The sequence below is a fragment of the Tupaia chinensis genome, unplaced genomic scaffold (genome assembly GCF_000334495.1).
Source record: "Tupaia chinensis unplaced genomic scaffold, TupChi_1.0 Scaffold000012_1, whole genome shotgun sequence".
NCBI lineage: Eukaryota > Metazoa > Chordata > Mammalia > Scandentia > Tupaiidae > Tupaia > Tupaia belangeri.
Genome location: NW_006159442.1, coordinates 3,827,030 through 3,840,555, shown reverse-complemented (window position 1 = coordinate 3,840,555; position 13,526 = coordinate 3,827,030). Strand labels below are relative to the sequence as shown.

Genomic DNA, 13,526 nt, shown 5'->3' with positions numbered 1-13,526 from the left:
TCTTTCCCTTTAGCTTTACTTTTCTGTGCTGATCTGTATTCTCCAGCCAGTCTCTGCTCTGCACCCACTACCCCAGGTAACTCTTGGCAGTACAACTTAAAAATACCTGATACCTGGTCCACCAGGGAGCCTAACCCCTAGCAGTCGGCACGCTAAAGCCTCAGGCTAGCCACTCTCTGGTTTGTTTCAGAAAAGCTGACAGGTCTGTATGGAAAACAGTGCAGACTGGTATGCCGAAAAGAAATAATCACCCAGAGCTCTCTCAAGGAGCATTTAGGCCCATCTCATTCATCTTTGTAACACTCCTATGAAAGAGCCCAGGCAAGTTCTCTCATGCCAGTGTTTCATAGATTTGAGGATGGGGCAGATCAATGGCGACAGGCCTGGGGGTGGGGAGCATGTGGGGTCTGGGAGGGCATAAGGATAAGAAGAGACAAAACCTAAGCCCCTTAAGGTTCCTACCACACACACACAGCCTCAGTACTGACATCTCCCGTGCAGGCAGCAGCCAGAGCAAATGCAGGTTTTGTCTTTCACTGGCGTGTTTAACTTTCCAGGGACTGGTCCCCATATATGGTGCTCCACATCTCCCTGTAAGCCCAAGACTAAACCGCCAGCCAGGCCGGCTGTATGGTCAGTAGCCGCCATTGAGCTGACATTCCAGGCCTCCAGGCAAATGTTTATTTCAAAAGATCTCAGCTCCAGCTCACTTCCTGCAGAAATGCTGTATCTCTCAATCTCAACCTTAGGTGGGAAATTTCCTCCCTGGGCAAAGCTGTGCTATTTACTTGTCCCTAACGCCTTCTTAGTCTCACAAGTGTTCAGTGTAGAGGGCTAAAAAGCAAGAGGCAGCAACACTGTCTCCGCCGCCAACCTTCTGCCACACAGCTGCCTACGATGAGCATGATTTTGCTTTCATCCTTTTGCAGCCTGGATTACGTTACCCGTAACGTTGCACGTCTGCACATGTGGCTTAGCAACTCTTCCTTAAGGAAGCCAGTAACTCATCTCCTGCACCATGCTGTTATCTGTAGGGCTGACATCTGCAATGTAGCAGGAAAACAAACAAACTAACAAATGAGAAAAAAGACAGGGAGTTATCACGGAGCAATTGGTAAGAAAATAAAAATGGAACTTTCTTCAGGATGGCCTCTTCCTTCCAAGATGAAGATCACACACTTTCGTGACCCAATTTAAAGTGATAAGATTTTTATAAGCTCCGGAATGGATTTCTTTTCCACATGCTTAGTGAGGTCTCTCTTCAGAAATCCAAATAACTGTTGTGAAATAGACTCTCACTTATCTCGACAGTGAAAAGCTGGAAAGCTAGAAAGTAAAACTTGCAAGTCTGTGTAGGCTTCCTCTTCTCATAAGGGGCCTGAAGTGATGTTTGAAATGGTTCGCTATTCAGTTGACCCAGGGAACCCCACAAAGTCATGCAAATCAAAGGATTCAAATCTTCGTGTTCACTTTCAGAACACCCGTGAAACTGCCCAGGCCATAAAGAGTACGTAAAGCAGAAAAGCCACCAAGTATCTAAAAGATGTCACTTCACAGAAGCAGTGTGCACCATGCCGTCGTTGTAATGGTGGAGTTGGTAGATGTGCCCAGGCCAAATAGTCGGGCTGGACACTGGGTTGGTGGCCCCCAAAAAGTGCTGAATTTATGCTGCAAATGCTTAAACATGCAGAAAATGGTGTTGGACTTAAGGGCTTAGATGTAGACTCTGTGGTCATTGAGCATATTCAGGTGAACAGGCAGGTGTTGTCTCTCATAGGCGCGCTGAACTTTCCAGAGATTCCTCCAAGACGCGCCGTCGTACTTCCAGAGCACATTATTTATAGATCGTCTCACACGTGCCAGGTCAAGATGGTCCTCACGGAAAAGGAGCAGACTGTTCCTAAACCTGAAGAAAAAGAATAAAACATCCCAGAAGAAACTGAAGATACAAACACTTACGGCACAGGAATAAAATCAGCATAAAATAAATGGAGATCCAAAAAAGGCAGTGCAGTGCAACAGTTCCTGTTACAAGCAGTACCAGTTAGTGTCTTCGGAGCACTCAGCACAGGCCAGACCATATGCAAAATGCTTTACTCATAAAAATTCATGAGGCAAGTTCAGACATTTTACAGATGAGAACACTGTCAGAAACATTAAGTAATTTGCCTAAGGTCGCTCACCTAGGAAACACAGCTCGGGTTTGAATCCAAGTTTATTTTCTGACTCCATGATGGTAACTCATGCTTTGCAAGATTCTGATTGCCATCCGAATTACCATGTAAAGATAAACATATTTTGTGTTCTCTACCTGTGCTCTAGTTCAGTATCCTGTGTTTTAAGGTCTTCTACCTGTATATGAGTTTTGAAGGAAAAAAATCAACTCACTGAGCTAAGAAATAAGATGCCAGGGCTATTGTGAGATTAGAAGTCATGAATATGGAATAACTTTGGGAAATATGGAGCATTCTACGGAGGAATGAGAATGCCACTTCTATTGAAATGTCAGCCGGTAAAGGTATGGTAATTCTCCCTTGACCAGAATACTTTGTAAATCAAAACACCTGCTTACCTAAGCATATCAGTGACTTGGGGACAAGCGACCTTTTCACCTCACAGTTTTGTGAGATGCAGCATGACGCCTGTTAGAGTCTGTACATCAAAATCTCGGGGCTTTACCGGGGCCGGTAAAGGTATGGTAATTCTCCCTTGACCAGAATACTTTGTAAATCAAAACACCTGCTTACCTAAGCACATCAGTGACTTGGGGACAAGCGACCTTTTCACCTCACAGTTTTGTGAGATGCAGCATGACGGATTTACCGGGTCACGATCTGGCTGGGCCCTGTTGTCCTCGTTAATGTCGAGAATTTCCCTTTGACAGGCACAGAAAACTCTTTAAGTGCAACTACGTGTGAAGATACACTTCTACGAATTACAGCTGGAGTCCGCACCAGGTGAACCGACCTACGGTCAAGGCTGCATAAACTAACCGGCAGCCTTACCCGTGATCCACGCTCACTCGATCGCCGAGAAGTTTCCAGCACAGCTGTTGTGCGCGGTATGGAAACTATTAAAGCAGCTCAGGGCTGGGGAATAAGACTCCCGGGAAGACCCACCGAGGACTCATGCTCATCTCGACCCGGAGCTGCGGAGACGACAACGGCACAGTTCATCAACGAGTGAAATGGCCGAAGGACTTTGTTCTAAGGTGCTTTAACGAAAACCGGGCGCGTCTGCGAGAGTGCTGTTTCAGGTTGGAAGGAAGCAGGCTGGGATGCTGGCTGTAGCCGTCCCACGCTCCTTCTTCCCATACTCCTAGGAGAAAACTGGGATCACAAAACACGGTGTAGGTCTTCCAGGGGGAAAGGCAAACACTGGCCTGACCCCGGGCTTCAGGAATCCTCTGACCACAGGAAGGAAGCTTATTAACCCCTCTCCTCTGCACGCTCCTTCCACTCCCCCCTTTCCCTGGTGAGGACCGGCTCCTCCTCCCGGTCTTGCGACCCCGGTGCAAAATGCAAACAACCGCCCGCCTCCCCACCCTGCGCTCACTTTCCCAGAGGAGGAAGAGGGAAGAGGGGAGGGCGCAGGCCCGAGGCTAGAGGAGCGAGCCTGTCAGTCGGGCGTGAAGGTCCGGACAAGAGGACCAGGACCGGGGAGCTTAGTTCTGGTCGGCTACCGCAGGCTCACCCTCTTCTCTGCTGAATTTGCACTCAGTACCCCACACTCCTAGCCTGACCCCCGACCCCCTTCAAGTCTCACAACATCCCGAGCCCTAGCGCCTCACGCAGGTGGTGCAAACGCCCCAGCTCTCCGGCACCCCCTGCCGGGAAGAAGGACCCCGGCTGCCGCGGCTGCGGAGGAGCGGCGCGCAGAGCTAGGAGAGCGCTCAGGCGCCTGGGAGAAGCCCGGAGCTTCCCTGATGGTGCCGCCGCCTCCTCCAAGCCGGGGAGGAGCGGCTAGGGGGCAGCTGGGCAAGAGCCTGGGGCCACTGCTGCTGCTCCTAGCGCTGGGACACACGTGGACCTACCGAGAAGAGTCCGAGGACGGCGACAGGTAACGCTGCCAGCCTCAGTGGAGGGCGAACTCCTGCTGGGTGCAGCGGGGACTCGCGGGGTGCCCTCGCCTTACCCCCCGCACCATCTGCACGCTCTCGCCTTTCCGGCCACGAGCGGGATGCTAGTCTGTGTTGGGCGACGCAAGACCCCGGGTCTCTGTGCGCTCAGCCGCGGCTTCCCCCGTCGACGAGTCGGGTTCTGCTACCGGTCTCCCTGCGTTTCTGCCGCCGTTCTGTGCCACACCAGCGGGCATAGTTCTCGATTCCAGCCTCTTTGCTTTCTCCCTCTCGGGAGAATAGTGTTGTTGCGTTGTGACCCTTGCTTGGCTGATCTGTCCCCAGCGTCAGCTCAGCGTTCGCGCCTGAGGACCCGCGCTCCACCGACGCGCAGAGACGTGGATTGCAGCGCGCATGCTGCTCTCCGCTTTGTGGTTGAGAATCAACGATGTTTTCTATTTAACTTTTTTCTTCTTTCTTGTAGAGAAATCTGCTCAGAAAACAAAATCGCAATTACCAAATACCCGTGTCTTAAGCCCTCTGGCGAGCTCACCACGTGCTTCAGGTAAGCCGCAGGAACCCTGCGGGGTCCGCCGCTGCGCGTCCTGCTCAAGTGAGGGCGTTGAAGACCCGACTGGGGCCAGGGGCCGCTGTTTTGCTGGGGTGTTCTGAGGGCGTGCTCCTTGGTGGGAGCCTTGAGCTGGTATTTGTGGGCCAGAGCAATTCCAGGCGGCGAGTTTGCAGCTAGAACGTGCGCTCTAAGGTGCAGAAACCGCTCAGGGCTCCCTGATGCCTCGCGGTGGAGGTTGGACGGGAAAGGGGTGGGAGTTTATGAAGAGTAGATGGTATTGAGTGTAAACGGTGGGGCATAGCAAGGAGGGACGGCTGCTTCAGTGTCTGCATTTTGCTTTGCAAAATAGTTGGCACTTGACTGCCTCTTGACCTTGTGTTGGGACAGAGTGTTTCACTGCCATGGCCTCTGGACAAGGGGTGTGTGTGTGTGTGCGCGGGGGGAGGGAGGGTTGGTGAGGGACTGATCATTGTGCTGTGGGAAAATAAAGTGCATCTAAATTGAGACAAAAGAATCTGTTTTAAGGTGTGGTCTACAGATACACCTGAGTGTCTTTCAATCCAAGTTGGCTGGGTGCTTGTTGAAACTGACCCTGGATAGAGTCTGGGAATCTTAAACAGGCTCCCAGGTGACTCAAGAACAGGTGGTTCTTATCCCTAAAAGAACCGATGTTCCCTGCCTTCCAGCTTTTTGTAGTTGAGGCTGAATTTGTTTCCCACTGCGGAATTCTTGGCTTGTGTTCCTGTGCTTTCTGTGTCTGTAGGAGGCACTGGCCCATAAACATCTGTTAGTCGTCTGATTTTTAAGGGACGGCATGAGGTGCTGGGATCATGTGCCCACACCAGATTCTGTGAGAATCCTGCACCCTAAGGTGCCAGAATAAATATTCAGGGGGTAAAAGATAATGCAGCAATCCCTAGCCAAAAAAAAAAAAAAAATGAAGTTCAGGGGGTTCGTGAGGTTGTAGCCCATGAGTCAGCCTTGATGCTCAAAGCTGTTTCACATACTCAGGTTCAGGTGTGTTTCTAGGGCTGGGTAGACTAGCGATTCAAAAACGCTATCAGTTACATCCGTCCTCATGTCTTCAATCTGTTCTTGGCAATGGAAGCACGTGCTCACGTAGGTGAGTCAGCAGTTGCTGCTTGGGCTTGGGAAGGGCTCCTTGGGCACGCCAGGTGACTGCTGAACAAAACGTATGTTAGAGTCGAGGGAATAAGAGGACTCCAGAAGGTTCATGGAAAATAGAATTAAAGAGCGAGTTATTTTGTCCCGAACACCTGAAAATCCATGTGTACTGTCTTTATAATATGCATTTTCTATGAGCTTCTGAAGATATCTTGTGTTTGGTTGGCAGGTAAAGACTTGATGGAGGTTGGGGCCAGGAGGTGGCACAGTGGTTAAGGTGCTGGACTCCCACATGCCCCACCACAATTCAAGGCCTGGACCTGGTGGCTGGCTTTCTCACTTTGTCTCTCTCCAGTCAATTTAAATAGTCACAAAATAACCCTTAAAAATAATTAAGACTTGATAGAGGCTACCTGAGTAGGGCCCTGCCTTTCATCTGATTTCTTCTTTCAAATTTTACCCAATATCATTTTTTGAAGTTGACCAGAGAGAAACAGAAGGAAAGTGAAATAGCAAGCTGCCAGGTCTGGGACTTGAACTGCAGTCAGCCTTGTGGGAGTCTGACTGCCTTAACCACTGTGCCACCTGCTGGCCCCACGATATTTCTTTAGACCCATTATTTTCCCCTCACTGTATTGTAAAGCCTGATTTCACATGCAGAGCGTCCTTGAGATGGTTTGTTCATTGGTTCAGTCCCTGAAGGCCAGACCTCATGTGAATCAGATGGTTTTAGAATGTACGTCAGATTTTCAGAAATCGCTGGTGCCTGATTATTAGCGTTACTGTCCTATTTTCCTGTTTTTTTTTTCTTTTAAAGCAGTCTAGTAGTTCTTTACACTGCCTTAACTAGACACCTTAGCAGCATTTTGGCATGTTTTCATTAACAGCTATCCAAGAGAGATAGTCCATAAGATATTGCAAAAAGGATTCTACATAAAGAAAAAAGTAAACCACTTGGGAACCGGAGATGTCTTCAGCTTGAGAAAGTGGTAATGGTTCCTGTGACTATGAAAGCGTCTGGTTTTTGTTTTTATGTTGAAATTACTTTCTGTATGGAGGCTGAGTTCTATTTTCTGTTGGTTCTACACTTCTATAATTCAATCTCTTAAAATCAGTTGTTCAGGCTGGCAGGTGGCATGGTGGTTAAGGGGCTGGACTCCCACATGGCCCACTCTGAAGTCCTGGGCCTGGTAGCTCGCTTTCTCACTTTTCCTCTCTGTCTCTCTAGTGAATTTAATTAAATATTTTTCTTTTAAAATAAGGCATTGCTAACTCATCTTGCTTAAGAACCCCCAGGAATAGAGTACTGTGTTCCTGTGGATTCTGCTGTCCTAGCCCTGGAGCCACTCACTGCTTCATTCAGGTGTGATCTAGCAGCATGCCCCCACCTAGATATCAGTTAGAATCTCCAACCCCTGGGGTTAGCAGGTGGTGAGGTGGTTAAAGGTGCTGGACTCCCACAGGGCTGGCCATAGTTAACAAGCCGCCAGGGGGTTTGGGAATGCATTTTCACTTTCTCTTTCTCTCTCTCTGGTCAAAATAAAGTTAAATCCTAAGTCTCTCCCTCCCCCCCATGTCTTGAATCAGAAATTTCACTTTAATGAGCTGCACATTAAAGCTTGAGGAACACTGATATAAAAACCTCAGTCCTCATCCCACCGACATACTCTGGCCTCTGTGGAAACAATACTCTTCTATTGTACTATATTAACCTATAAAGGTAACAAAAACCAGCCTTACTAGGAAACCAGACCTCCTCAAGGGTTTCTCTTAATTAAGTTATAAGCAATGTAACATTACCTTTACTGCCGCGGGAGGGAACCATCTGAGGTAGAAGCATTGTTTATCAGGCGCCTTTTAGTTAACAGGTTTTTCAGTGCATGTAAAGGAATTCTGAAAGCCACTTCTGAATTATTGTGATTTTAAAATAAAGTTTTAAGTCACTGGGGGAGGGGTGGGGGGACCAGCAGGTGGTACAGTGGTTAAGGTACTGGACTCCCCATGGCTGAATACAACAGTCTGAGTCCCAGGCCCAGTGGATTGAAACTTGCACCAGGCATGTGTGCATGTCCGAAATCCCAAGAGGAGAATGGGAAAGGGATTGCAGGCACAGCCATCCTCCAGAGGGTGATTTCTCACTTTGTCTGCAGCAAGCATACATGTCCTATAGAAAAAATCTTTTAAAAAAGTGATGATGCTCAGGGAATAAATGTTAAGTAATTTAAAAAAAGTTGCAGGAGAAAAACAGTAAAACTGTTCATATCGAAAATTTTTAAAATGCATATTTGATGACTGCGGTAAGCTATATAGCCCCAGCTAGGTACTACTTTATAATATGTTCGTTCTACTCACTGAGGTTTATGCCTAAAGTCAGACTTGGGTTCATGTATAGGTATATATCAGCTGTGCTAGCTATTGGATATATTTAGCAAATCAATATATTTAGCAAAAGTTCATTAGCAAATCAATTAAATGGGGGAGAAGGCATAGAAAGCAACCATGGATACCAGAGACAATGTGGGAGGAGGGTGAGGCATGTCAGAGGGTGAGGGATAGGGAATCAAGGATGGCAAAACAAAGTATACAAGACATAAGAATTGGAAAATTATTTGCTGAGAACATGTATGTTGATGTGCTTGATTGAGCCAATACACAGTGTATTTTGGATGGAAACTTCATTTGTATGCTGTAATGTATAGTGAATTAATGTAATAAATTTAAAGAGGAAAAGTCACCGGGTGGCTTGCTTTCTCACTTTCTCTCTCTCTCCTTCTCTGTCTTTCTGATCAAACTGGAAAATAATAGTAAATAAAGGTAAAATATTTTTTAAAAAGTCACTGGGTAGGATTTATACTAAAGTATGGTAGCTGTAATTCCATCCGCTGTTACACCCAACTGTGGAAAGAGATACATGGTTTGAAGGAGAGGGATTCACAGTCTACCCTGGGCCTCCATTCCCTTCCTTTGTGCATATCTTACTTTCTAAGCATCTTTCTTGTCACTTTATGTTAATGATGGTGTGAGGGCTCGCCAACTATTCACTCCTGTGCATTCCGCATACGCTATCTAACCTGCAGAGCCACTCTGTAGTATTTACATGTATTCAACAGAAGGGAACCCAAACCCAGAGATTAAATAACATGCCCAAGGTCACCAAGCCAGTACAGGTGAGACCTGAGAATGACACCTGGGTGTGTCTGACTACAAAGCCTGGGCCCTTTCATCATCCCAGATAGTACTTACAGCTGGGGCTGAATGAGCCAGCTCTTGGACTCTCAACTAGGGAAGAATATTTATAAATCTGTAGATTTCATGCACACATGCCTGGTGCAAGTCCCTGGGCCTGGGACTCAGACTGTATTCAGCCATGGGGAGTCCAGTACCTTAACCACTATACCACCGTGATCGTGCTCGTCTTTCTGAACTATGATTGCCCTCGAGGTCTATCTTGGGCAGTATACTTGGTATTACCATATTATACTCAACACTGGCACATAGGTATAGCTTTCCTTCCTTGTCCCATTTTATTTTACATCCCAGGGCGCTGTCTCTATAGACTGCCCACAGTGTGCGTAGTGTCGAGGACTTAGTGTAAGAAAGCGAATGCCCGTGACAGCTGAAGGAGCTTAGAGTACAGATTTGCTCAGCAGCATCTGAGGTAGGGCTTACTCTTACCAGTAAAGATATCGGAGTAGAGGTGTGATTTATCTTGACTTGGAATTTATTGAAGCCAAATCAAGCATCTGATGATGTTACCACCTTACCCTGGTGGCTCACAAAGCTTTTTCCTCTTTCCCAAACCATTATAGTTCAAATGATTTGTGTTTACCTTTATTGGCTTCCATACCAATAAAATGACAAAGGCTTTAAGAAACGAGGAATAGGCTTGCTCATGAAGGAAATGCCAAGGAAATCCAGGTTTTGAGTGAGGCTGTCTTTAATAAACATTTCTCAGTTTAGAAATGAAGCATCTATTATGAGCTCATAGTAAGTAGTCTTAGGAAATAGGTATAAAAGTAGACAGTTCTTGGCCTCAATTTACAAACACGGCTTTAGATCAAGGACTTTGAAACTAACCAATATACCATGGTATGATTAAGCTGAAAGCCATGTAGTTTATGCTATATTAATGATGGCAGGGAGATTAGAGGCAGGTATGAATGGCTTTTTGGGCAAGAGACAACCTTGGTCTTCAGAATGCTTGTTTATTAAATTTATTTTTACATTTTTCCATAAACATCTACTTGACATATCAAAAATTTTTAATTTATACTCCATAGTTCTTGAAAGTTAATAAGCAACTTTCAGAATTTCAAAATACTCTTAATGTTCAAAATATTTCTTATAATTTTGTACAATTTTTGTGGCTCTGTAACAACAGAAACAGTATGGTTTTAAATATTATCGAGAAAATATTTACATGTCAACTAAAATTGTTGAAAAGCAGAATGGTTTTTAACATGGCGCATTGGACTTTTTTCCAGATGTGTTCGCCATGACTTTCAGCTTTGTGGTTCATGGGCCTCCAGGTGGAGGTTGAGGGTGGGGGTGGCCCAGTTGCCCTCCTTGATGCCAGTTTTCCTGCATTTGTCTAAGCAGCAGGATCCTGTTAGAGCCCTTAGTATTCCATGGGAGATGGTGACATGGGGATGAAAAAATTCCCACTTTTGAGATAATACAGCTGTTTTGCCAAATCCTATGCGTCCACAGAAATTAAGGTGCTATTTCTGCGACGTGTTTACTTGCAATTTTTAGAGCAAGAAAGCCACTTATTGAGCACAGCCCCACCAGACGGATGGCCCCAGGCCCTGGCAAAGGATGCGTTCGAGCAAACGGCGTAGAAGGTACTGCTCGGGTGGCTCACTGAGTTCCCATAGAGGGCTGTGAAGGTCCAAACACAGTATACAAATTCCTCGTCCCAGTTTGATTCCTGACTCTGCTACTGAATTATTCTGTGACCTTGAACAGTTTAAGCTTTAATTTTCTCCTTTGTAAAATGAGTATCATGCTAGTACTGAAGTTCTAGGGCCATTGGGCTAAGTGAGTTAATGCATGTGAAGTGCTTTACGTAGTTGACGACACAGGAGGTGCTGGATGACTGTTAACCTTGCTGTCATCTCTGCATCTCGCTGAGCAAGGCAGGTTTCTATGTAGTAGGTGCATTGCTTCAGAATTGGGTTTTATGAGCTTTATAGTTAACTTTGCTTTTTCTAAATGTTTTCCCAAATGTGAGATAGCCTAGAATTCTAGTGTCTTGGAAAAGTTCCAGAAAATGTCTTTGTTTCTTGCTGCCCTCCCTAACTACCCAAAGTACCCTACTCTTGACAGCAGGTAGTAAGTAAGACATAGCCTGTTAGATCTTGAAGGTACTCCGTTTTACAGAGACCTGGAAAGGGTTGCCCTTGCTGGGTGCCATGGGCAGTCTTACTAGCCGAAACAAGACTAGAAATGAGATCTTCCGCTCCATTCTAGTTTCTCTTCCCTCCTGGACAGTGTGTTTATAGCTGAGCACTGGCATTGAGTGAACAATGGCTGGCTTATCAGGGCCATTGTGCCCCTTCAAAAAGCATCTGACTTCACAGCCACCTTTCATATCCTGCATGAAAGAGGACATGGTACAAAGATTGTAAAGAGGGACCAGCAGAGAGCATAATGGCTATGTCGCTGGACTCTCACATAGTCAAATGCAGTTCGAGTCCTGGACCTGGTGGCTTAAACTCACACCAGGTGCGTGTGCGTGCATGCCCAAGATCCTGAGAGGAGAATGGAGGAGAAGGGATTGGGGTGTCGCCAGCCCCCCTGGGAGGTAATTCCTCACTTTCTGTGTCTCTGGCGAGCTCACATGCTCTATAGCAAAAAAAGAAACTCTACAAAAAATCCCAAAAAATCGTAAAGAACACAGCTGAGGATGGTAGAGGTGGCTTTGTGTAGAATGCCGGAATCGTATACATGCTGAGGGGCAGCTTTCTGTGCTTCACTGTCCTAGCGCTGGACTGCCAGCCCTCTGTGGGCACGGCTGTCTCTTTCATCATCACTGTGTCCTTCCTGTGCTTCACTGTCCTAGCACTGGACTGTCAGCCCTTTGTGGGTGCGGCTGTCTACCCTTTCATCATCACTGTCCTTGCTGTGCTTCACTGTCCCAGCGCTGGACTGTCAGCCTTCTGTGGGCACGGCTGTGTCTCCTTTCATCATCACTGTGTCCTTGCTGTGCTTCACTGTCCCAGCACTGGACTGTCAGCCCTGTGGGCACGGCTGTCTCTCCTTTCATCATCCCTGTATCCTCAGGCTTGCTTCATGCCTGGACAGAATAGTTGTTGCATACACATCTGTTGAATGGCTAAGTGAATATATTAGTGTCACAGTAAATAGTGAGATTTGGCTTAAATCTGTTAGGTCTCCTAGAATTTGTGTTGCTGTCCGAGTGTGTGCTTCCTTAGAAACAGAAATAGGAAGACTCTTAGAAACCAGAGCTCAACTCTACGTCTGAGATGTTGCTGTTCTCATTGGCTCCCAGCTCCACCTACTTAACTCAGATTGTTAGTGTGTTTCACAGTGCTGGATTCTGGCAGCTGTAGCTAAATTTGGTGCAGCAGACTCTGACTTTTGGAGTGGAGGATCAGTTTTAAAGGGGATTCCCCTTTCCCTCGCAAGAGCAGGTGTTGCAGGAAAGAAGGTGGAAGTGTTGGCTAAGACAAGGTTTTAGGTTTTGTATTTCTTTTCACTCATTTTCAGATAAACAATACAATGTGATTGGAAACAACTAGCGATTGAACTAGCCACAAAAGGCTGTGCTTTCACTGGGGTGTTCTTTGAGATCCGATCCAGTTGCTGCTCTTATGGTTCTTTAGATGATTGCCCCTGACTTCCTCTGACTAACTTCACTTTCTCTTCTAAGTGAATCTGGGGGTGGGCACATGGGGTAAAAACAAATGTGCTCTTTCTTTTTGTAAATATTCTATTTCTTAAGATAAGGTTTGCATTTCAATGGTGGTTTCCATGTCAGTGCTGTTCAGCTTCCCAAACCTGCTGTCCTCCTGCTCGGCAGGATCCCAGCTGCTTTTGGGAATTAGAGGGTCTGCCTGCATTTGGGCAGTGCTGAGGATCTGGAGAACAAAGATCTCATTCTGTGTTAACTTACTTGCTTTTATTTTGGGGATGAAAAAAATAAACAGCTATAACATCTGCACTCCCTCTTCTGGCGGGCTACGTTCTTTTTCCATAAAGGCATTTGCTCATTGTAAAATCTTAACCAACAGTTCTCATTCATTCATTTTGTCAATATTTGTTGTGCGCTTGTTACGTGCCGTGCACAGCCAAGACAATTAGAATACATCTGAGAATAAAGCAGAACGAAACCTCAGTGAATGAACAAAACCGCTGTCTGTCCTTGTGGAATTTATGGATTTCAGTCCAATTTATCTTCAGTGGAAGCATTTTGAATTAAAGTTGTCCTTTGGAACACTTTTGGGGTAGTTATCTGACATTTGATTAATGTCGCATTTTAGGGGGCTATAATCTGAAAATTTTCCATACCCCGGCTGTATCCTTTTGGGGGAGAAAAAACAAAAAACCTGCATAGGTCTAAGCAGGACACAGATCCAGGAGTGGTATTAGCCCGAGTCTTTTCTACAGAGGCACTAGCAAGAACTTAGCATGTACCGGTTTCTAAGAGTTCTGGGAATATGAAAGCTTTCCAAAGCGAAGAGCAATTCTCTTGACGTCTGTGATGGGGTAGGTGGCAGCATCTGAAATGCCTCACCAAGCAGAAATGCC

At 46.3% G+C, this 13,526-nt stretch overlaps 1 protein-coding gene and 1 pseudogene across 2 annotated transcripts in view; both read left to right on the top strand.

Moving 5' to 3' along the window:
- Positions 1-6: 6 nt before the first annotated feature.
- On the top strand, positions 7-1,972 carry LOC102495488 (60S ribosomal protein L17 pseudogene; annotated as a pseudogene).
- A 1,085-nt stretch (positions 1,973-3,057) lies between these two features.
- CCBE1 (collagen and calcium binding EGF domains 1) overlaps positions 3,058-13,526 on the top strand; it is a 281,101-nt gene continuing 270,632 nt past the window's right edge. Inside the window, exons 1-2 of one of the 2 annotated variants that reach the window (XM_014585396.2) lie at positions 3,058-3,211; positions 4,542-4,622. In XM_014585396.2, coding sequence (XP_014440882.1) covers positions 3,129-3,211; positions 4,542-4,622 — 164 coding nt within the window. In that variant the 5' untranslated portion in view covers positions 3,058-3,128. Of the gene's footprint in view, positions 3,212-3,315; positions 4,060-4,541; positions 4,623-13,526 lie in introns of those variants that run through there. The other variant, XM_006139941.3, reaches the window with a different exon arrangement.